This window comes from Sceloporus undulatus, chromosome 4 (genome assembly GCF_019175285.1).
Source record: "Sceloporus undulatus isolate JIND9_A2432 ecotype Alabama chromosome 4, SceUnd_v1.1, whole genome shotgun sequence".
In the NCBI taxonomy this organism is placed as follows: Eukaryota; Metazoa; Chordata; class Lepidosauria; order Squamata; family Phrynosomatidae; genus Sceloporus; species Sceloporus undulatus.
This window is the reverse complement of record NC_056525.1, coordinates 206,585,461-206,609,941: the sequence shown is the minus strand read 5'-3', so window position 1 is coordinate 206,609,941 and position 24,481 is coordinate 206,585,461. Positions and strand designations below refer to the sequence as shown.

The 24,481-nt window shown below is 41.6% G+C and overlaps 1 protein-coding gene across 12 annotated transcripts in view; it reads left to right on the top strand.

Annotated features, from left to right (window-relative positions):
- NCOA2 (nuclear receptor coactivator 2) overlaps positions 1-24,481 on the top strand; it is a 192,615-nt gene that overhangs the window by 164,376 nt on the left and 3,758 nt on the right. For 9 of the 12 annotated variants that reach the window (XM_042461191.1, XM_042461193.1, XM_042461194.1 and 6 more), the window contains 9 exons: positions 39-254; positions 1,056-1,185; positions 3,947-4,112; positions 11,751-12,032; positions 17,823-17,912; positions 20,390-20,618; positions 21,821-21,998; positions 23,280-23,478; positions 24,127-24,216. In XM_042461191.1, coding sequence (XP_042317125.1) covers positions 39-254; positions 1,056-1,185; positions 3,947-4,112; positions 11,751-12,032; positions 17,823-17,912; positions 20,390-20,618; positions 21,821-21,998; positions 23,280-23,478; positions 24,127-24,216 — 1,580 coding nt within the window. The remainder of the gene's footprint in view (positions 1-38; positions 255-1,055; positions 1,186-3,946; positions 4,113-11,750; positions 12,033-17,822; positions 17,913-20,389; positions 20,619-21,820; positions 21,999-23,279; positions 23,479-24,126; positions 24,217-24,481) is intronic. The other 3 variants (XM_042461198.1, XM_042461201.1, XM_042461199.1) reach the window with 3 other exon arrangements.

Genomic DNA, 24,481 nt, shown 5'->3' with positions numbered 1-24,481 from the left:
TCTGCTGAAGATACAGTTTTTTATCTTTGTTTTCATAGGAATGATTGGTGGTAATCCTCCTCGGCCTAATATGCCATCAGGAGACTGGGGGTCCCAAGGTGCTGCTGTGAGGGTGACTTGTGCTGCGACAACAAGTGCCATGAACAGGCCAATACAAGGGGGTATGATGCGTAACCCAACATCCAGCCTTCCTTTGAGACCTAACAGTCAACCTGGTCCAAGGCAGATGCTTCAGTCTCAAGTTATGAATATGGGTAAGTTGAAGTCTAATTGTAGTATGTGCTGCTTTTATTGAGTTTTACACAGTGGCAGTTAGAAAGTAATGACATCTGGGTGTAATTAGATGCAGATACAGCCATTCAGAAAGTAAGACTTTGACAATGCAACAGATAAGATTAGTCCTAGGAATGTACTTTGTGTGGAGGCAGATATGTGTTTCCTTTAGTAGATGTACAGTTAATTGGTCCAAATGGCAACAGTGGACTCTAACTAGTCATACCCATATGTGGAGATATTCATTTATATTAGAAATAAGTGTAAATACCAGTTGGCATCCTGGTCATGATTTTGAGTGGAGTAAGCCTGACTCACACCATTGTAGTTCATTGCTACAGTTGTTGTACAAGTAAAATCCTCTGAAAACCTACCTTTTAAGCAGTTCACCTCCCATGCCAAAATAGACCTTTCTGTGTTGCTGGAGAGTAGAGCAGAGACATCAGGAGAGACATGTTCAACTCTTCCAGTTGCTGGGCATGCTGTAATGTGCAAAAGCCTGTCATAGTGCATCCACCTACTGGAAAATAGCTGGACATGGACATTCATGCCCCTGTTTTCTACACAACATGAAAATAGCTGTGTTGGGGTGGGGGCTGCACAGTTATAAAGGTAGCTCTTTTGGTGGCAGCATCACAAGATAGTCTCCTTAGCTACATCTCCTGATGCAGGATCTCAGCCAGGTGTTTAAGCAAAGGGCATTGTAGCAAACACATTGTCCACCTGAAAATAGTGTCATTGATTCCATTTTAATTTTATTTGCATTTCTTTTCCTCCCACAGGGGCTTCTGAGCTAGAGATGAATATGGGAGGTCCCCAGTATACCCAGTCACAGGCCCCTCCCAATCAGACTGCTCCATGGCCAGAAAGTATCTTGCCCATCGATCAAGCATCCTTTAGCAATCAGAACCGGTAAGTTGTTCACATTCAATTGTGAGTGTATCTTTGGAAATCATTCATTCATTCTGTCTGTGCATTATATCCAAGTAGACTTTCTCCTCTGTACAATTTCACAACTATGGCGTCTGTTGAATAGATACATTTAAGTCTTAAGACTTATTAAAATGGGTTTACTGGGAAAATGTAGGTGTAAGCCCTCTCACCTGAACACATGTGTTTGGTGGTGGGGAATCGTATATTTAGAATAATCTAGATTAGTGCCTCTCAAACTATCTGATGTAGGGGACCAGCAGTTTTTCCCCCGTGTGCCAGGGGACAATGCCATATTTGTATCCTATGCTACCGTTGTTTTTTCCTGAAAATGCCACAGGAGGCAGTGACAGTTAGCTTGTGAATGGCACTGGTACACTTTGAGTACCACTGCTCTCTAGACTAATGTAATTGGTACAGTTGCACTGTTCTTGAACATGCCCTTCATAGGCTGTATTATATGATTTTTTTTCTCGTATGTAAGTGCAAGTTTACTAGAAATTTTAATGGTGATAAAAATATTCTACTTGTCATTTTATGTTTGGCTCAAACAAATAGATGAAATATTTATTTTAATATAAATAAGAGAGCTAGAACTTTTATGGCATTGATACTCAACCACCAACCTGATGGAAACCTGTTCCCCTTCCCAAGATGCCGTTTATGTTAACCAGAACCAAGCTCCAGTTGGTTTCCCAATCTCCTGAGGCGTGCAGAAAGTGGGGGATTATCTCCTTCCTGGTTCACTGACAGAAAGAGATCCAAGAGTGGAACCTTTTTTGGATTCTGGACATAATACTTGATAGTTTAATATATCTCAATCGTGTAATATTGAGGATGGTCTACACCGTTAACATTCTTATAAATGTTAAGTTTGAAGGTCTGGAATCCTGTATCAGCAAGTACTTAACTAAGTACTTAACTAATTCTTCCTAGTCTTATCCTGCCCCCATTCAGCAGAATGGACTTCCTTTTCCTCATGCAGCCTGCGCCAGAACAGTATGTTGGAGGATGAGTTACGATTGTGGCAATAGTGTCAAAATAGTGACTCAGTAGTGATACTGAATATAAAGCAGTTATGGTTAGGTAACCGTTTTATATTCAGGCCAGGAGAAGTTACTTTGTTAAGTACTTAGGTGTAGGTTGATATAGGATTCCTGCCATCATTTCTAAAACTGCAAAATAACATAAATAACTTGTGCTCATTATGTCTAAATTGTTGGGAGTAATGTGTTTACTTAAAGTAAGTTGGTTGAAATTTTGTTCACATTATTGCCCTTGTGTCCAATAATATTTTACCATTTATTTATTTTTTTAGTATTTTCTTAGTTATAATATGTATATACTGAAATCATTCCTTGGCATAATTACCTAGTGGCCACATGTTTTTAAAAAATTACAGTACTTCAGGTCCTCTACTGAATTACTGAGAACTTGTATAGCCTTTGTTCTTTTATATTGTTACTAATACTACATTCTGTTTTAATGTTTATTTTTTGAGTTTGAGTTGATTTGGGGCCTTATGTTTGGCCTAAAGGCAAGATAGAAATAGTTTTCTAAATAAATAAACAAACTAGTAAAAAGGAACCAGAAGCACTTTACTTGCATTACTCTTTGCTGGAAAGGTCTAAAGAAGATTGCTTCATTGTGGCCTAATGGCTGTTTTACCTGACCTATTTAAGATCAAGCGGGTTGAACAAATGACTAAATGTCTTTACTGATTTATATCAATAAAGCTTCAGCTTTAAAGCTTCTGCTGATCTCAGTCATTTCAATCCTGTCACAAGGAGAGAAACAGTCTCTCTGGCTGCTTCTCAGCCCTGTATTGTTTGTAAGCTTAGAGTCTGTGCTGTGATCTTTTATAAATCTTCTCAGGGTACTGACAGCACTGATTTTGCGTACTCCTAACAGGCACTTAGCTTTATCATAAGAGATATTTTAAAAAAATCAGTGTGATTTATTGACATAAATATGCAGAGGAAGTTCCTGTTAGCAACTGTTGTCATGTCATATTTAGTTTTGACCTGCTTTTGTTTTGGAATAAAGGACTGCAAGCTGAGGATCATCCTTTTCATGTACAGAAACTGTGTCATACATAGGAAGATAGAGATTAATATTGTGTCATACATGGGTCCAGAGAGAGGAATACAATGAAATGGATTCAGTCTGATTTTATTTAAATTAGGCTGCTGAATGTTACACCTACGTCTTACTTAAATGTGAGGCTATCCATTTAGGAACAATCTTGTTAAAATGATTTTTTAAAATATATTATTTCAGTGTTGCCTTACTACTCAACGAAACTTGTTCAAAACGATGCTACAAACCCAGCATTAACTTTAAAATCTAAATTTAAATTAAATGTAAAATTAACATTTAAAATTAAACCATACATAAAAATAACAAGCAGAACAATCTAAGTGAAAGCTCTGATGTATGCTGGAGGTTCTGTGATACTAATTACTACTGAACATAGTATGAAAATGCAATCTGCATCAGAAAAATGAGAGTGAGAGATGTTCACCTCTCTTCTGCCTAACACTTTTATCATTCTACCTTCAAGCGTTCTAAATTTATTTGCTCTAGAATGAATATATACATACCTGTGGGGGGGTATATTAGGAGTCGGCTGAGTTTCAATTAAATTGCTTGCCTAGCTAATGGGGATGGTCTCTGAATTAATTTGACATTTCCGATGGTGTGAGTGTTTGTCCCTCACCAAGTTATCTATTTTTCTATGTAGGCAACCATTTGGGACCTCTCCAGATGACTTGCTATGCCAGCATCCTGCATCAGAATCTCCAAGTGATGAGGGAGCCCTTCTTGACCAGCTTTATATGGCACTAAGAAATTTTGATGGTCTTGAAGAAATTGACAGAGCTCTTGGGATACCAGAACTAGTCAGCCAAGTAAATTTGCTACTAAATGTTTTGACTGTTTTTAAGACTTTTTGAAAATATCTCTGGTAAAGTATTTCAGTAGTGTGTATCATAGTGGACAGAAGGGTTCAGCAACATTTTTGTGAGTTTTCTCTATCAGCAAAACAGTCTGAAGTATTATATCAAGTTTTGTCATATGACTTTAAATGCTTTATGATTTGAGGAACAAGCTACCTTTTATTTAGGACATCCATATCAAGTTTCCCAATGATTACATTTGTATTTAAAAGTAACTGGAGGATAGAATAGTATCCAAATCTTTCTTATTTATTTCTATCTATCTATCTATCTATCTATCTATCTATCTATCTATCTATCGCCTTTCTTGCATGCAACTCCCAAGGCAGCTTACAACATTGGTTAAAACAGAATACAGTGAACTGTTGGTACTGCCCATGGAAACCAAATCCATGGATGCTAAAGTCCCATTATATACAGTGGCATTAGTAAAGTGGTGTTCCATAGATAAAATGGCAAAATCAAGATTTGCTTTTGGTTTTTATATATTTCAAGCCATGTATGGTTGAATCTGTGAATAAAGAATCCATGGAGTTAAAACAATACAGCTAAAATCAGTCATAACATTAAATAATAATTATCATATTAGAATAGCACCGAGTTAAAAATTGGTTTACAGGTTTTAAAACATAACAAATGGGGATGGGTAATAGAGGATTCACATCCCCATTAAAAACCCATCCACAGCATCCAATTAGCAAATGAAGCAAATATAAGGCCTTTGCCTTTCCATGGAAAGGGAACAAAAAGAGGCCAACTTTATCCTCCTACAGTCTAGGAGTCACCAAAACAGTTCTCTCCTTTGTCTTCACTAAATATTGCTCTGAAGGTGGTGAAGTCAAAAGAAAGCCTTCCTCAGAAAAAAATCTCAGGATTCAGCAAAGTTCATATAGAAAGATAAGGTCTTTCAGATAATCTGGATCCACATCTAAGCAAAGCAACACTGCTGTATGTTACCCATTTTCCCCACTCAAAATTCTCACTTCCCCAAAAGACTGGTATTAACTCTCTGGTGGAGGTATAAAAATTATAGAGGTAATGAGTATCCACCACTGCAACAGGACTTTTTTTGCCACCTTCACCTCATCAGCTATCTGTGGCCAAAATCAGCTTTGCAAATTTTGAAGAAATTGCACCCTCAGCTCAATTCTATAGAAGCAGCTCTACTGGTCATATTTTGTTTATTTGTTTGTTAAACATTTGTATCTTGCCCTGTATTATGAGATCTCTGGACAGCATACAAGTGAAATCAATTTAAGGAGATTAAAACAAATTAAACAATAAAAAAACTTAAACAGATTAGAAGTATATTAAATAATTTAGCATGTTTCAAACAGGCTTAAAAGGTTGAAACGCTTTAAAAACCATAAACAGTGGGTCTGCTGCATTGCCAGGCTATTGATCCACAGATGTGACCACTTGTGGATTGCCACACCCCATTATTATTATTATTATTATTACCATCATTGTCATTATTTGTATAGTGTCATAAATTTTATATGGCCCTTTGCAGATACAGTCAATTCAAAACATTAAATCCTGCCAGAGACATACAATCTATATTCAATGAGGGCCTGTGATGCAGACACACTGATACGGATGCAGATTCATCACCGTCTATTGAATAATATGGGCTGTGACCATCTATGCTTTTTCCCATTCACGGGAGAGGGGGAACTGAACCCCCACAAACGGGAAGGGTCCACTGTACACAGACATTTTGAAGTAACTCATCTGGACCATACAGGCTTTAGGAAATAGTCTTGTTTTTACTTTGCATCAAAATGAAGCTGGTGTTGGCAGCAATTAGGCCTCCAAGAAGAGGGTATTCCACAGTTGGTGTACCACAACCAAGAAGGCCTTTTCATGTCATCCCACAGCATATTACTCCCACTAGTGGGACATGAGGAAAGGCCCAAAGCAGACATCAGTCTTTAGGCAAAGTCCCAAGCCATCCCAGTGTCCCTAGTGTCATAACCAGCATCTTGAATTCAGACTAGAAAGATAGCAGAAACCAGTACAAAGCTTTTAAGACTGGTGTTATTATGTCTGTATATTGTTACAGTCAGCAGTTTAGCTGCTACGTTTTGCACTAATCACAACTTTCACATCACATTTAAGAGCAGCTCCACATAGGGATATTACAGCAATCAGGAGGTTACCGGTGCATTAGCTAGGTTATCCCACTCTAGAAGGTCATAGATGCAGGACTTGTCAAAGCTTACCCAAAGCAGTTAGGACCACAGCTCATCAGTAACAAAGATGGATCCAGAAATGTTCCTAAGTTACACACCTGTTCCTTCAAGGGGAGCATATCCTTGTCTAGGACAAGATATTTACAAATTCCAGAACACACCAGTCCACAGTCTTCACCTTAAATCAGGATTCACCTTCTGTTTAGTGGCCCCTCATACACTCCAGTTCAGTGCCCAGGCAATGGTCCAGCAGCTACACAGCCCAAACTAACACTATACCTGAGAATTCTGATGGCACCCAATCTCCAAACACCCATGGATTACATCAAGCAACTTTATATAGTCGTTAAATAGTATTGGGGATGGTATGGAGCCCAGCAACACCCCATTGCTAAATAGTCATGGAGCCATACCCCAGTGCCATCCTCTGGATTTTGCCCCATTGATATGAGCAGAACCACTGTAACCTGGTGCCTCCTATTCCCATCCTGAAAAATCAGTACAAGATACCATGGATCAACGGTATCAAAAGCTGCTGAGAGTGCCAGGAAGATCAACAGTCTACCACTCCCCTGTGTTTCCCCCAAGTAGATTGTTGTTACAGCAAAGTTTGAAGTTGTCCACGCACTACAGTCTTAAGTATCTTGCCCAGAAAGGGGATTTAACAGTAGGGCAATAATTCTTGAATATCCTAGATCCATGGAGGCCCTCTTCAGGAGAGGGTGTGCTATAGCCTCTTTCAAGAAAGTAGGCACTTCCCATAGACAGAATGAGGAATTTTGTAAACCCCTGAAACCCATCCCCTTCCTGCTCTGCTAGAACCTAGTGGTCAAGCTTACATGCAAAGAGACAGACTGATTTAAGCATCTTGCCCACATATTCAGGCCACAACAACTCAAACTGATCCCCTTAAAACCTGATCAGTTTGTGCAGCAAACACTTCTCCAAACTCTGTTAAGTGTGGCTTCAGGTTCTGAGCAAATACAAACAACTTTTTATTAAGTGTGTGACAGGTTTTTCACAGTAGTTAGGCAGGAGTTCCATTCCTGGTCTTTCTCAGACCAATCCAAACAAGCTCCTCAATGCAGAATAATGCTGCTAGGCAACATATTGAGTATGAAAAGCTAGAGGCATAATAAGATTTTTGCCAGCCTCACTGCTGCATCATACTGTATATACTCATGTATAAGTGTAGAAATGATAGTCAAAAAAATTGACCCCAAAAAACCTGGGTCAGCTTATCCATGAGTCAATGAACCATCCCCTAGTGAAAGAAAAGAGTGTAATCCTTTCCTCCCATGGCTCCACGCATCTCTCCTAACCTGATCCCTATTCGACCTCTTCCTATCTCCCAGCTTCCATTCCTCTGTTCACTCTGGAACTGTCGCTCTGTTGCTCCGAAAGCGACTGCTGTCCATGATCTTTTTCTCTCTAGATCATTTAACCTTCTCGCTCTTACTGAAACCTGGCTCCCGGCCCATGATACTGCCACCTCCGCTGCCCTTTCTTTTGGCGGTCTCTCATTCACTCACACAAGCCGCCCTGAGGGTCGAGGAGGAGGGGTCGGTATACTATTGTCCAATTCCTGCCAGTTTCAAGTTCTCTCTTTCCCCCCCAGCTATTGTTTCTCTTCATTCGAGTCTCACTGTATTCGACTCTTTTTTCCTTTACAGCTCCGGGTTGCTGTCATCTATCGTCCTCCTGGTTCTGCTACCCAATTCCTATCTGACTTTGAATCTTGGCTGACGTTTTTTCTATCTGATACAGTCCCTTCTCTAATCCTAGGTGACTTTAATATTCACCTTGACAATCCCAACAATCCTTCTTCATCTCGCCTTAGATCCCTGTTTGCTTCTTTTGGCCTTCAGCCTCATTCTAACTCCTCAACCCATTCCTCTGGTCACTGTCTCGACCTAATTCTTGCTGCTAAGTGCGTCATTTCCGACTACCTGGCATCTGATTTTCCATTGTCTGACCATCATTTAATTTCTTTTACTCTTACTTATATCCCTCCTCGTCGTCGTACTGTCCAGCGCCATTTCCGCGACCTTCAGTCTGTTAACTCTGACCATCTCAGTCAGACTTTGAATTCATCTCTCTTCTCTTGATCTTGGGGACTCTGCTGATTCAGCAATGACTTTATACTGTATTTAATTTCACTCTTTCTTCAACTCTTGACAGCTTTGCTCCTGTATCTGTACGTGTGTCTTCCCCCATGACTAGGCCTCAGCCTTGGCTCACTCCCACTATCAGGTACCTCCGGTCCTGCTCTCGAGCGGCCGAACGTCTTTGGAAAAAGTCTAGGGACCCGGCTGATTTCATTCATTATAAATTCATCCTTTTATCTTTTTCACGCGCTCTGTCTACGGCAAAACAGAACTATTTTAAATCGCTGATCTGCGTTAATGAGAGGCGTCCGCAGCGTTTGTTCTCCTGCTTCAATACACTACTCAAACCTTCCTCTCCCCCTGTCTTCTCATCTTTTTCCCCCACTGACTTCGCCAACTACTTCATCACAAAAGTCACTACTATTCGATCTGAAATAGTTCCTCCCGACTTGCCCCCTACCACTAACCTCCTGGTACCTTCTACTAATAAACTCTCTGTGTTTCCCCCTGTTTCTCTGGATGAACTCTCTAAGCTGCTAAATTCTTCCAAACCTACTACCTGCTCTCTTGATCCTATTCCCTCCCGTCTCCTAATCTCTATAGCCCCTTCTCTTCTGCCCTCGCTCCTCTATATCTTTAATCTCTCTCTCTCTTTGGGTTCCTTCCCTTCTGACTTCAAACATGCTCTCGTTTCCCCAATTCTGAAGAAACCCTCTCTCGACCCCTCTTCTTTGTCTAGTTATCGTCCAATTTCTCTTCTTCCTTTTCTTTCTAAGGTCCTAGAACGGGTCGTTTATTCTCACTGTATTAAGTTTCTTGAAGCCAACTCCATCCTAGACCCCTTCCAATCTGGCTTCCGCCCACGGCACTCTACAGAGACAGCCCTCACCAAGATCTCAAATGATCTCTTGCGGGCCAAGGCAAACGGCCTCTACTCTATTCTCATTCTTCTAGATTTGTCTGCAGCCTTTGACACTGTTGATCACTGTCTCCTGGTTGATTTACTTTCTGACCTTGGGTTCGCCGACTCTGCTCTCGACTGGTTTAAATCTTACTTGTCAGATAGATCTTTTGCAGTGGTCACGGGTGGTCAGACTTCATCCTCTGTTCCGCTATCTGTTGGAGTTCCCCAGGGCTCTGTCTTGGGTCCCCTTCTGTTCTCTCTATACACACTGTCTCTAGGTAAACTCATCAGTTCTTTTGGTTTCTCCTATCATCTGTACGCCGACGACACTCAGCTGTATCTCTCCACTCCTGACCTTTCGACGAGGCTTGAACAGCAAGTTTCTTCGTGTCTGACTGCCATCTCTCAATGGATGCGGCTTCGGCGCTTGAAGCTCAACATGTCTAAGACTGAGCTTCTCGTCTTTCCACCTAAACCCACCCTTCATTATTCCTTTTCTGTTTCTGTCGACGACACTTCTATTCAACCGGTTCATCAAGCCCGCAGTCTTGGCTTCATTTTTGACTCTTCTCTCTCATTTATTCCCCAGATCCAGGCCACCGCCAAGACCTGTAGATTCTTTCTCCACAACATTGCCAAGATCCGTCCATTCCTCTCAATCTCTACTGCCAAGACTCTGGTCCATGCCCTAGTGGTTTCGCGACTAGATTATTGTAACCTCCTTCTAACAGGGCTTCCTCTTTCACACCTCCATCCTTTAATCTCTGTCCAGTATTCAGCTGCCCGTATTGTCACATCCGCTCGCCGCTTTGACCATGTTTCTCCTCTTTTATCCTCCCTTCATTGGCTCCCCTTCCCCTTCCGCATCCGGTACAAGCTTTTGTTACTGACTTTCAAAGCCCTCCATGGTTTGGCCCCTCCTTACTTATCTGACCTTCTTTCTCCTTACATTCCTACTCGCACCCTCCGCTCTGGTAGTCAGGGTCTCCTGTCACAGTGTAGGACTACCACTGCCCCCTCCCGAATTCGTCCCTTCTCGCTTGCTGCCCCTTACTCCTGGAACCTTCTTCCCCCACATGCACACCTCATCACTTCTCTACCCAGTTTCAAAACTGAATTAAAGACTATATTGTTTAGAGAAGCATTCCCAGAGGTGAGCCCCTCTCTGACCCAGGAAGCCTCCTTCTAACTATCCATCAAGAAGCCAAGCCCTTCCTCCAGTCCATCTGCCTTGGTCCAGGCCTCGGAGGTGGAGAAGATCTGCTGGACCTGATCCTATTCCCCACCACCACTCCCCTCTCCTTTTGTGTTGTGTCTTCTTAGATTGTAAGCCTGAGGGCAGGGAACCGTCTGACTAAAACATTTATGTACAGCGCTGTGTAAACTTACAGCGCTTTATAAATAAAGGTTAATAATAATAATAATAATAATAATAGTCTGTCCTGGAAGCACTGACCCCTCTCCCTCCCATCCCTCCAGCCTTTAAGATGAGCACAAACAATTATTCTTGCTGGAATTTTGTAAGTTCTTTGGCATTACTTTCCTTTGCTTCATCCTTTAGATCCTTTGTTACATGCCCTAAATTTTACCCCCAAATTTATCCACAGGTCATATCAAAATCCATAATTCAGACTACAAAACCTGCCCTCAGCCATATATGCTAAACCCAAAAGAGTTCTTGCTTACCTTGCTGGTGGTAGCTGTTGCATCAGTAGAATGACAGCATTAAATCTTACTCAAAGATTTATGTGTTTATCTACTAACAGAACCAATAGCTATGTTAATTGTAGATGTGATTTAGGCTGAAATGGCATTGTGGGAATTGTGGGCACTATCTCTCTCTAAGCCCTGTCACTGATAAATTTTGGGGCTCTCTGCACCTGCTTTGAGGTAAAAATCAAAATATATTGAGTCTAATCATTTGTCTTCTATAGTCATTTGGCTCTGAAGAAATCGTAGCCAAGATCAAAGATCTGACAAAAGTAAGATGGGGAGTGGCTAGTTCAGACAAAAGTAATAGGTGATTTCCTGTGATAGGAATATCTGGCTCTGCTCTTTTGCTCTTCCACAGCTGAGGAATCTTTAAATTCAGAGTTTAAACAATCCACAGTCTGTGGTGTTTGAACTCAAGAACTGTGGTTTGTCTAAACTATGGTTGATTAGAACAGGCTAGAATCAAACTGTTGTTTCTTCTGATTTCCATAAGCTACAAAAGAGATGGGAGGGAAGGTGCGTAAGTCCCACATCACAGCTCATTCACATAATGTTTTCCTCTTGTGCACAGTACAACTGTGTATATCAAATAGTTGTTTTAGTCTTTGCACATAGTAATTCTAAATGTTCAGTCTTCTATATTAACATATATGTTTTTTGTGTTTTTCAGCAGAGCCAAGCTGTAGATCCAGAGCCATTCGCAAGTCAGGAATCAAACATTATCCTGGAACAAAAGGCACCTGTTTTCACACAGCAGTATGCATCTCAGGCTCAAATGGCCCAAGGCAATTACCCACCAATTCAGGATCCAAACTTTCATCCAATGGCTCAGAGACCAGGTTACGCAGCACTGCGTATGCAGCCCAGGCCCGGTTTGAGGCCTGCGGGTATAGTGCAGAACCAGCCAAATCAACTGAGACTACAACTGCAGCATAGACTTCAAGCACAGCAGGTAGTCCATATGCTTTCTGTTGCTGCTTTTACCATCAAACAGTGGTAGAGATGTACATAGGCTCTGTATATATTCAATTTCACATTGAAATAAAGAGCAGTATGAGACAAGATACTAACTTTGGCGGGATACAGACGGGCAGGGGAAGACGTCTTGGAGGTGTATTCTGCTGAATATGGAGCCTCCAGACCGCCCGCCCTCGGGGCGTGGCTCAGGTGTATGGGGCTTCCACATGGGGGGCGGTGAAGACGCCTCACCTGGGGCCGTTTCTGACCCGTAGCTTCCATACCGCCGCCTCGGAGGATGCTGCAAAAAGAGAGGCAGCTTCCGCACGGGCGGCCAAAAACGGGGCTTTTTTTTTTTCTTTTGCTGGCTGGTGGATGCGCAGCTGCGGCGGTCAGCACCGGCGGCAGAAAGCATATGTGCACATTTAAAGCGCCCAGGCCCCTTTAAACTTTTTCCCCCGCCCTGCCCAAGAACAGTGGTGGTCTCCTGCCAGCTGGTGATCAGCTGGTGTTGGCATCCTTGTCCGCTTGCACGTTGCCAATGTCACCAGCATCATGGATGCCTCCTCTCCTTTGGTCCCCGCTCTCTTGCTGAATCTGCAATGCACAGCCACAGCTGTTGCCGCTGCCACCACTGTTCCCCTGCCATCCCCCATCACCTCCCTTGTACATATGTAAATATTTAAAGTTTTAGCGTTTTTTTATTCTTAGGTGAAAATGGCACAGGAATGTGTGTAGGGGTTCACTTTAAATTCCAAACTTTCCACAATTCTATCAGCGCATGCATACATGTTGCTCTAGGGTTAGGGTTAGGGTTACGAGCATTAAAATAGAGTGCAGCTGTGCTGCAGCTTCCACATCTGCATGGCATCTGACGCTCTAATTAGAGCCTCGGTGCAAACTGCGCATGTTCCAGGACCCCGACTCATTATGTGACGCAGCAGACACGGAGCTTTTAAATGGGCAACTTAAATTAGCGGCGTAACAATTCTGGCGTACCGGTGCAGCAGCTTATAGACGGAGCTGCGCAGTTGCACAGTATATAGAAAAGAAGCGGGGAAAAGCAGCACCTTTTTAATGCCGCTTCTTCCCGCTAGGGGCGTGCGGGCGGCGTGTTCATGGCGGCATTCAGGTAAGGGCCATCTGAAGGCTATACCTTCATGACGTCATGAACACACCCCTTTTTGCCTGTCTCTATCCCGCCTTTGTTGTCTTGATAGTACAGTACAGCTGTATCCAGGTCTTTTACACTTGTTTGAAGGTGCAATGATAGCTATTTTGGTCATATAAGCCACAATGTAGGTCACACATTTCTTTTCTTTTCTTTTTTTTTTCTTTTCAAATAGCCCACTGTATTCCTGTGCATATTTCTGAGTTCTGGCCAAATATTAAATTGAGAGAAATGTATATTTCTTGTTGTGTGTCTTCAGGTTGTTTCTGACTTATGGTGAACCAAAGGTGAACCTATTATGGGGTTTCTTGACAAGATTTGTTCAGAATAGATTTGCCATTGCCTTCCCCTGGGGCTGAGAGCATGTGACTTGCCCAAGGTCACCTAGTGTGGTTCATGGCCATCTAGGAATTGAACCGTGATCTCCAGAGTTGTAGTTCAACACTCAAAACAGTAAGCCTTGCTGGCATACTGTATATGTATATAAATGTATATATAGCTGAAAAAGAAAAAAAAACCTTCCACCCTCAAGTTGGCAAAACCTATTTTTGGGCCCGGTATATACAGACGGTGATTCTAGGGTTCGGGAGCATATAGTGTCCGCTTGCTCCTGAACCCTAGTCTGTATAGACACCATCATCATGGCGGCCTCCTGTCCACACGGGGTCTCATCATGATGATACAAGCACAGTGCAGCGTTCGCACAGTGCGCACTCACATCATCAATGTGCGCCAGAGCACCAATGGTGCCTTGGCAGCATCGCTGAAAGGAGCTGCATTTTTGGGGTGGATCATTGTTGCAACCGTGTGGTTGCTGCGGCAACGATCCGGGGCAGACAGGGGCGGCATCTCACTATCTCTTCCTGCCCATCTGTACTGGGCCATAGTTTCATGGTTGTTCTTTAGGTTTGCTACATGTTTGCCATTGAGAGCCATTGGAGGAGTTATGGGAATCAACTCCTGCTTTCTTATTTTGTTTACATCAATATTTTGTACTTCTCCCAAATAAAATACTAATACAGGTTGAGTCTCCCTTATCCAAAATGCTTAGGACCAGAAGTGTTCTGGAGTTCTGGATGGAAAGCCTCCCAACGATCCAGGCATACATTTTTCCAGAGGACTACCTCTCAATAGATCTTTCAGAAGCTTACTTCACATCCTTATCTATCCTTCCTCTCACATGTACCTTCATTTTTGTTATCTCAGTGTAGATACTGAAAAGCACAGGGCCCAAAATTGTTCCCTGCCCCTCCCACGACTAAAATTGCCATGGGGCAGAGAAAGCAACCCTCAGTGCCACTTTTTAGAACTAACCCTACAGGCAGGAGCAGATCCACTGCACCTACTTCAGCCTCAGACAGCCAGTCCAAGACACAGTGGTTATTGGTATCAAAAGCAGCTGAGAAATTAAGAAGGAGCAACAGGTTGGCAGTCCCCCATATAATCTAATAAAGGTCATCCATCATAGTAACCAAGGACAATTCCATCCCCTAAGCAATCCTCAACTCAGAGTTAAATGGGACATTGTGGCCCCCTGGCTGTTTTTGCCAGCCGCAGGCAGCTTGACTCCCTTGGACTGCCTTTTTTCTGGCATAAAAGGTTGAATTCCCCATCCTGCCTTTTAAATAGGTTACAGGTCCTTCTGCATTGTTTGGGTCCCCCCCCCCAAAAAAAATTAAGCCACCCCTTGCTTTGTTTTGTTCATTTTTTGGCTTCAAGAGCCACAGGGGAGGGAAATTGGAACATTAATTACGTTTGTAACTATGCCTTGTTCCAATTCATAGACACTACTATAAAGATTTGTACTTGTTACACATATAAGACATAAATTTCACATAATGGCAAAGCATGATGTGACCATTATGTGAAACATTATGTAGAAATGTTAACCTTGAACACTCCAACATGCCCTTTAATAGATGGAGGACCTATTAAAATGGTCCGCCTTCAAAGGCTGATGGAACCAAGAAGGTTCCAAGAAGCCTTAGAGGGAGCTCTGGTTGGGAACTATGGCGATTCTGTCGAAACCCTGGCCAATACTTGGAACAACAATCTGACCGGGGCAATAGACACCATCGCTCCCGAGCATCCTTTCCAGCCCGCTACAAATAGAAAATCCTGATATACAGAAGATCTCTAGCAGATGGAGTGGGCTGCACAACGACTAGAGCTCTGCTGGCGGAAACACCAGTGCATATCTGATAAGACGCTCCATGAGAAGATGTTGCGTTCTTATTGAGTGACAATCGATGCAGCAGAGAATTCGTTCTATGCTGCACGGATTGCATTGGCGGAGTCCCGTCCAGCAGAGCTGTTCAGGGTGGTTAAGGAGCTAACTACCTTCCACCCTGAACCCTTTACTAGAACCCACTACAGCCTGCTTTGACGCTTTTAATGATTTCTTCGCTGATCAAATCTCTCAGATAAGGGCTGATCTTGACACTGGCGTTTCGGCAGAATCAATAAGAGAGATATCCAGTGATTCTGTAAACAAGATTAAACTGGATCACCTTGAGTTTGTAAATACGGATAACGTGGACAAGCTCCTTGGAAGCGTAAGGAATACGACTTACCTCCTCGATCCTTGCCCTTCTTGGTTGACCGTTTAGGGAGGTGATGCAATAAAAACATCTTTACAGCTTATAATAAATGCATCCTTTTGGGAGGGAATATTTCCATCTACATTGAAACAAGCGATGGTGAAACCACTCTTAAAGAAACCCTCCCTAGACCCCTGATCAGAAATAACTACAGACCGGTCTCTTTATTACCATTCTTGGGCAAAGTGATTGAGAGGGCAGTGGCCTTCCAACTACAGGCAGTCTTGGATGAAACTGATTATCTGGACCCATTTCAAACTGGCTTCAGGGCAGGTTACGGAGTTGAGACAGCCATGGTCGCCTTAGTCAGTGACCTCCGTCTGGGCATCGACAGGGGAGGTGTGACCCTGTTGGTGCTCTTGGACATCTCAGCGGCCTTCCATACCATAGACCATGGTATCCTTCTGGAACGCCTGAGAGAGTTAGGTATCGGGGGCACTGCGCTCCAGTGGTTTCACTACCACCTCTCGGGTAGATTCCAGATGGTGAGGCTGGGGGACAGCTACTCTCGCAAAAGAGAGCTAACATCTGGCATCCTTTAGGGCGCCATTCTGTCCCCCATGCTGTTTAACATTTATATGAAGCCGCTGGGTGAGATCATCCGGAGACATGGGGTGCTGTGTTATCAGTACGCTGATGACACCCGGATCTATCTCTCTCTATCTCCGACTGACACAGTGACTGAGGATGGCATCTCTCCTCTGGATGCCTGCCTAGGGTCAGTAATGGTCTGGATGAGGGGAAACAAACTCATATTGAATCCAGAGAAAACAAATACTCGTGATAGGTACCCCCAAGCCCAGGCAGGGAAATTTGCCACCCAGTCCTGGACGGGGTCACACTTCCCCTAAAGGACAAAGTTTACAGTTTGGGAGTACTGGATTCATCTCTACAGTTATCATCTCAAGTAGATGCGATGGCCAGGAGTGCTTGGTACCAGCTTTGGCTGATACGCCAACTGTGTCCCTACCTGGACCGAAAGGACCTTGAAACTGTGGTACACGCACTAGTAATGTCTCGTTTAGACTTCTGCAGTGTGCTCTACAGGGGGCTACCTTTGTACCAAGTTCGGAAGCTTCAACTAGTCCAAAATGCAGCAGTCAGATTGGTCACCGGAACTTCCAGGTCAGACCACATAACACCTGTATTAAAATCTCTACACTGGCTACCAATTAGCTTCTGGGCGCGGTATAAAGTGTTGGTTATCACCTTTAAAGCCCTACATGGCTTGGGCCCGAGTTACTTGAGGGAACGCCTCTCCCGGTACAATCCACCCCGCACTCTCAGAACAACTGGGAAGAATCTACTAGCTCATACGAAAGTCAGACTAGTAACGACTTCCCAAAGAGCATACACAGCTATGACTCCCACACTCTGGAACAATCTTCTGGAAGAGATCAGACTGATCCCAACTTTAGATGCCTTCAAGAAGGCACTAAAAACACATCCCTTCTGGCAAGCATACACCCTTGATATTCTATAAGATCTGAAGAAAACTTCACCTCAGGAAAAATTAAGATAATTTTATCGCAGGATGTATTGTGATTTTAATATTGCACTATCATATTTTGATATTATATGGTTTTAAATTGTTTTTAAATTGTAATGTTAGATATTTTGTTGTCCAAAATACTGTTGTAATCCCACTTTGAGCTGTCGGGAGAGGCAGGAAAATAGAAATAAAACTTATTATTATTATTATTATTTTATGTACAGATTCTCTCCATATTTCTTTTATCATAGCAAAATTTGGTTTGCTGTTACGTCCAGAGTTGTTAACTGCAAGTCCTTACTAAAGTTCATTGTCACAGAGGAAGGTATGGGGAGGAGAGAACATATAAGCCTAAAATGTAGTCAAATAACGCCAGTCCTTGGTTGGGTCTTACATCTGAACTGATCCATTCTCAGGTCTCCTTAGGATCAATGTATAACCAGAACTTGTGGTTGAAGCAGAATTCTTTCAGCTGTGGCTTGTTCTGAATTTTGTTTTCCTTTTTTTTCCTACTTGTCCTAGAACCGCCAGCCACTGATAAATCAGATCAGTAATGTCTCTAATATGAATCTGTCTCTGAGACCTGGAGTACCTACACAGGTGAGGGATCAGGTACTGAATATTATTTTATTCTATATAGCTAATGGTCTGCATTTAAAACCTCTGCAACTACAGCATGCTGTTCCAGCTTTATCCAAAGGTGCTAATTCCAGTTCTTCATAATCTCTTCATATTGTTTGTGGGATAGGAATCTGAAAAACTACTGTACTTCATGCTCTATCAAAAGGTGTAGGTTGCTGTGATTAGAGTATATTTATTTCTTTAAACCTTGCTTTCTCCCCAAAGATTTAACTCAAAAGCAGCTTACAAAATAAAAAGTGATCAAGTGAAAATACGCATAGAGAAAAAGATACAAAAATTGATTTTGATTGAATGGAAAATAATTTGAAACATATTAATTAAGGCAAAAGATTTTTGCTTTCAAATAATACACCATGCTAACAAAAGCCTTTTCCTTGTGAAACGGTTTCCAAAAAGCCTGTTGGAATAAAAAGCATTCATGTCCTGACAGAAGAACACTGAGGAAGGAGCCAATCTAACCTTGTTAGGGAGTTAGTTCTATAGTCTGAGAACAACACCGAGAAGGACCTCCCTCATATTCCCACCAGATATATCTATGGATTTGGCACCCATGGAGGGTCTCTGTTGAGTATTTCAGATATGGTAGGCTAATATGGGAAGATAAAGATAGCCTAGTCCCAAGCCATATAGTATTTCACAGGTCATAGCCAGCCCTTTGAATTGTTCCTGGAAATAGCCTGGTAATCAGTGAAACCATTGTGATAAAGGAGTCATGTACTCCCTGTAATTTGCCCATTTACATTCTGGCTGAAGCTTCTTCTTTTTTTTTAAAGGAATGGTTTAGGTCAATTCCATGAGAGTCAGAGAGAAAGAGATAGAGTAAGGAGCAACTATGTTAAATGTCCTAGCCATTTCTTTATTCCAGAGATCAACCAGGGCTTTCACCAAGTAGCCTGCTGGGCGAACTATTTAGGTGACTAATGATCATCTAGAGCTGTCAGGGAACCCTCCAGATCCATTAAGCCTTCTTGGATTTTACAAAGTGACTGGGATTACAGAAGTTCTGAGCCAAGTGAAACTAAACCTTTTCACCTAATGATCCATGAGAATGTCATTGTGGGAGGTTTCTTCAGACAGAAAACAAGGTCCAGAATTACATGGAGAAAATGAAATCCTGAGCAACTCCTGATAAGGCAGGCTCAGCATTGATATTGAAGTTCTGCAGCACAACAAGCTCAGGTGACTCCCAACACCAACACCCAAGACCACCACAGCTGTCTTTGGAAGGGAGACAGTTTTGAACATCCCATTTCTCTCCCAGCCATTTACTTTCAAAGACACTCAAACCTAGATAGATAAGAGTGATGGACTGATGAGAGACTGCTGCAGTTCCATCTCCTCAACCTGCAGGTTTCACTTACTGCTTTACAGAGAAATCTCACAGGGAAAGCTGTGAGAGATTAACAGACACAAAAGTTGCTCAAACAGGTCTCTGTGATACAAGCTAATTCAGAATGCTTACACAGGATCAAGTAGTTGTTTTATCATTTACTAGCAGGATTTTCAACCCATGGGGGTTGTCAACAAGGCTTTCCAGGCTATTTGAACCAGGGGACAACCAACTTCCTATTTTAAGCACTCTTCCAAGATAACACATTACCCTCTGTTCATACCCTATATTTATGTCTCCTTCTGCCCTGTTCAACTGCAGTAGCTGTTCCCTGGTTTCCATTTCATACACACACACACACGTTTTGAAAACACATCCTTCTTGTTATCAGCAAGCAATACCATATTCTTAACTGTTAAAAAGCTAAAAGGCTGTTCCCATTTTGTGGTTGTTTTAACAACAACGTGGTTTTCTGAAACTCTCAAAATGTGTTTTGTGGAATCTCAAACATAGGTCAAAATTCTCCCTGGGAGAGCTTTAAATCTCCATTCCAGGAGCTCTCACTTGTGTATCAGTGAGGTAACAACCCCTGTAAACAGCTGAGAATACCACTATACCTGGACATACCTCCATATTGACACATCTCAATTTTTAACCAACAGGTTTTAGCATGTGAGACAACAAAATGCAAATAGATCTTGCTTACTGTTTCAGTATCTCTATAAGGGGTACTTTTAATTTGAGTGTTTTTCTCAAATCCATGTAGCTTGTTAGTTCAGTTTACAAATGTTAGAACTGTAAATTATAGTTCAGGCCCACTTTGAAGAATGACCTTATTCCAGTGATTCCTACTAGTTGCCTGCGGTGATGTACTACAGTGGGTATTTTTTTTTCTCATTCCTCACCCCAAAGTGAGTGGCTATAGCTCAGTGGTACAGCTCAATGGTAGCATTGCACTTTGAAGATCCCAGGTGTAATCCTGGGCCTCACTAATTAAAACGACATCATCAAGTAGCAAATGATGGCAAAGATCTGCACCAACACCCCTTAGCAAGTAAGGCTCCTGAAAATGCCTTGCTGGTTCTATGTGGTGATACCATTTCTGTTTTTCCTGCAGGGACCTATCAATTCACAGATGCTAGCCCAGAGGCAGAGGGAGATATTAAGCCAACACCTGAGGCATAGACAGATGCAACAACAAGTACAACAGCGAACTCTGATGATGCGAGGGCAGAGTATGAATATGACACCAAGTATGGTGGCCTCTGGTGGCATACCAGCAACAATGAGCAACCCACGGATTCCCCAGGCAAACACCCAGCAGTTTCCATTTCCTCCAAATTATGGTATTAGACTTATTTCAACTTCTTTCATCAGTCTCCACTCTAACATTCTTCACTTCTGGATCATAGTTTCTCTCTTCCAACTCCCTGTGGAGCTTCCACATAAGTCTAGTTAAAGTGGGAATGGTGACATTTTTTAGAAGGAGGGGATTATGTTCTTGTCAGGAATCAGTCTTTCAAGGTTATGGAAATAATACAAATGGTATAGTATAACTAAGTCAAGATGAAAATAAAACATGGTTAGGAACATTGGGCCCAAACAGACAGGCCAAAATAAAGCTGCTTCAGGTCACTTTGGAGGTATGCTGTTTAAATGATGCATGTGTCCTAAGAGGCCGAAAGCTGTGCCAAAGCCATGGTCCAGTCCTAAGAATTGGAGTGCAGCTTTGGCACAGCTTTTGGCCTCTAAAGATGTGCATCTCATTTAAACAGCCTACCTCCAAAGTGACCCGAAGCAGCTTTATTTTGGCCTGTCTGTTCAGGCCCGTTATCTCTTTTCTTCAGCAACCTCAAAAAAGGCCTTTATAATGAAGTCTTCATCATGTACTTTTTTAGTGTTTTAAGTTCTAAACATATTTCAGTCAGCAAGCAGCCCTAAATATACTGTAAGTAGTTCTTTGGTTCCTCTGTATTTGTAGATTTGTTTAGCTTGTTTCTCTGATAAAATTAATAAGATCCTACCTTTGTTTTTTATATTTTAAACCAGTAATGCTAAAGTCTTGTTTTCATCAAATTGTCATCTTCACATCTGTGAACAAAGAGAGTACTCAGATATTACTCGGCTTATATTTGAGTTTTGGCATATAGAGTAGTCTCAGCTCTCTTAAAAGAGTGTCTTTTTACAACCCATCTTTCCACTGGGTTTTCTGGGACTGAAATGGTGTGACTTGCCCAGTGTCACCCAGAGGGTTTCCATGGTCAAGCATTTTCCCAATTACAGTCCCATAAGTGTTTCCAGCAAATGTTAGCAAATGATGTTGACAAACATGAGAGGCAGGGATAGAATAGGAACAGGGGTCTTATCTGTGGCTGGGGAATGAACATAGGGAAGAATTGTTGTTAGTTTTGTTTACGTCTTAATTCAATAAGTTCTCTTCCAATAGATTTCAGTGCTGTGTTACTAGCAATGTTCATTTCAGGCTCTTATTCTGTGCTATCTGAAGTGTCATGTAAAGAATGATCAAAACACCTGTTCTGTTTCCTAGGAATAAATCAGCAGCCTGATCCAGGCTTTACCGGGGCTACCACTCCTCAGAGTCCTCTGATGTCACCCAGAATGGCACATACCCAGAGTCCTATGATACAGCAGTCTCAGGCCAATCCTGCCTACCAGTCCTCTACAGAGATGAATGGATGGGCACAAGGGAATATGGGTGGTAACAGGTAAGTCCTCAGGATTCAAAAGGCATTGTGGCTTGTCTGTGACTTGCAGCATGTCAGTCTTGATGGTTGTCACATAACTCATTTGTGCACTTATTCAGCAATCACCATTTATGATTCTTATTTTCCTATGCCCATTAAGAAAAAAATATAACATTTGGAACATGGCCATCCACATAACACATAACCAGAATCATAGCTGAAATCAAAAGAGGAGGGAGAGAAAGAAATCTTAATGTAAAATATATCTGCATGAGGAGGCATTCCATATCAATTGTAACTTGTTTCATGGAGTATTGTTTTTTCTTTCATGGATGAATTTATGCAGATTTTTTAAAAAATAGAGAAATCACTTTGCCAGATGACAAGGACCTGTCAAGTTTCTGTAATTGTACTGAGCCAGATAAGGCACCAGATAATAAGCTGTTAATTTTCCATTTAAAGTAATTTTGTGATTGTGTGGAAGTGATTTTAAAAGAGCACAAAATCAGACTTCCTTAGTTTGTAAGAACATTTGTTCTGTATAGTTCCCTTTTTACTGTAAGAACATCCAGAATAAAATATATGCAGTGTTTATTTACAAGCCATGTTCTAAAAAATAAAAACTGAATTGTCACAATGCAATCCTGTAGAGTTGTACACAGAAGCAACTCTTGGGACTTATTCTCAGGCAAGTCTGGATAAGTTCACATCATAAGTTTTGAAAGAAGTTTCATTTGTTTTATATTTTATCCTTATCAAAGGATGTTTTTCCATTTATTTTAAAGAGAATTACTTGAAAATATTTTATATTAACATGACTGTCCTTTTAGTATATCTGTCTTGTTGTGGGGCATGTGCATATACTATTGTCCACAACAAGACAGATATTCTGAAAGGACAGTCTTGTTAAGTTTAAATATTTTATTGATTCTCTGAAATTGATATATCAGTCTAACAGACGGCCCTAAGGGTAGCTCACAATATTTTAATTTGCCCTTTCATCTTGGTGAGGAAATGTAAGTGGATGAAACAGTGAAAATTCTTCTCCAGAATACTAGTCTCTTCCATATATGCATCTTATATCCAATGTAGGCAAATTACTGTACGATACAGATACTTACAAACCTAATCTCATGAATTACAAAAGCTGTGCCTATCAGACTCCATATTGAAAACAATTGACATGTACACCGACAGACCCATCAACTGCTTTTTAAAAGTGTTAAAAAATATGTGAAGCCTGTGTGACTTTTAATTTGCACCTTTTGATTCTGACATGCTGATGTGTACTTCATCCTGTAGCATGTTTTCACAACAATCTCCACCACACTTTGGGCAGCAAGCCAACACCAGCATGTACAATAACAACATGAACATCAATGTATCCATGGTGACCAACACAAGCAGTATGAACAACATGAACCAGATGACAGGGCAGATCAGCATGACCTCAGCAACCTCTGTGCCTACATCAGGGTTGTCCTCCATGGGTCCTGAGCAGGTGAGAACTCTCAGCCTGGAGTATTTCAGAAAATAGAAATTCTTCTCATGTTGTGGATAAAACAGCTTTAATATTGTGGATAAACTATAACTAAGGCTGTATGAATGTTTCTAAGATGTTTTGAAAAGGTAAATAAGGATCTTTAGGGTTAGAAATGTATGTTCCATCCATATATGTGTGGCTTTACATCACCAAATACTTATCACAATGAGACTGCTAAACTGTTGAATGTCAACAGAATTGCCTGATAGCCATCTAAGCTACCAAACAGGAAATAAGCATTCCCTGTTTCTGAGAGGAAAACCTGTACTAGTGCCATGCTTTTAAAATTAAATTCAGGTTAAGACTGAAAAAACACAATTTTTAGCCTTAAGGCATCCTCTAAGACAGTATATGTATATATGTGTGTGCAGGCACATTCACATATATCAGCAAGTTTCTAAACATGCATAAGCATAACACTGAACAGAAAGAAGAAGTTGGTTGGAGCACATGCATGACACTGCATATAAAATGCACCTCCTTATTCAGACTACTTTCTTTTTTACAAGAAAAGCCTGTATGTATTTGCATGTTGCACTATGGTCAGTTAAAAGTCAGCTTCTGTTTCCTTGGTTAACCTACAAATTAGTCTTCACCCTGCCTTAGGTTAATGATCCTGCTATGAGAGGAGGCACTCTTTTTCCAAACCAGCTACCTGGAATGGATATGATAAAGCAGGAGGGAGATGCATCACGGGTAAGTAATCATTAACATTCCAGTCTTGAATTTGTTACAGACACAAATACAGTTCCATTGGAATGCAAAGTACAGGAATAGATAAACATTCCAGATGGACTTGTAAAAGCTTTGACTGGGAAACCATCCTTAGGACCTTCTCTTTTAGCCCATGTATATTATGAAAATCATGAGTTTAACACCAGCTCAGCAAACAGAAGTGTCCCAAAGCATATAAGTACTATTCAGACAACCTATATAGAATAGATTATTCCATGTAAAATTT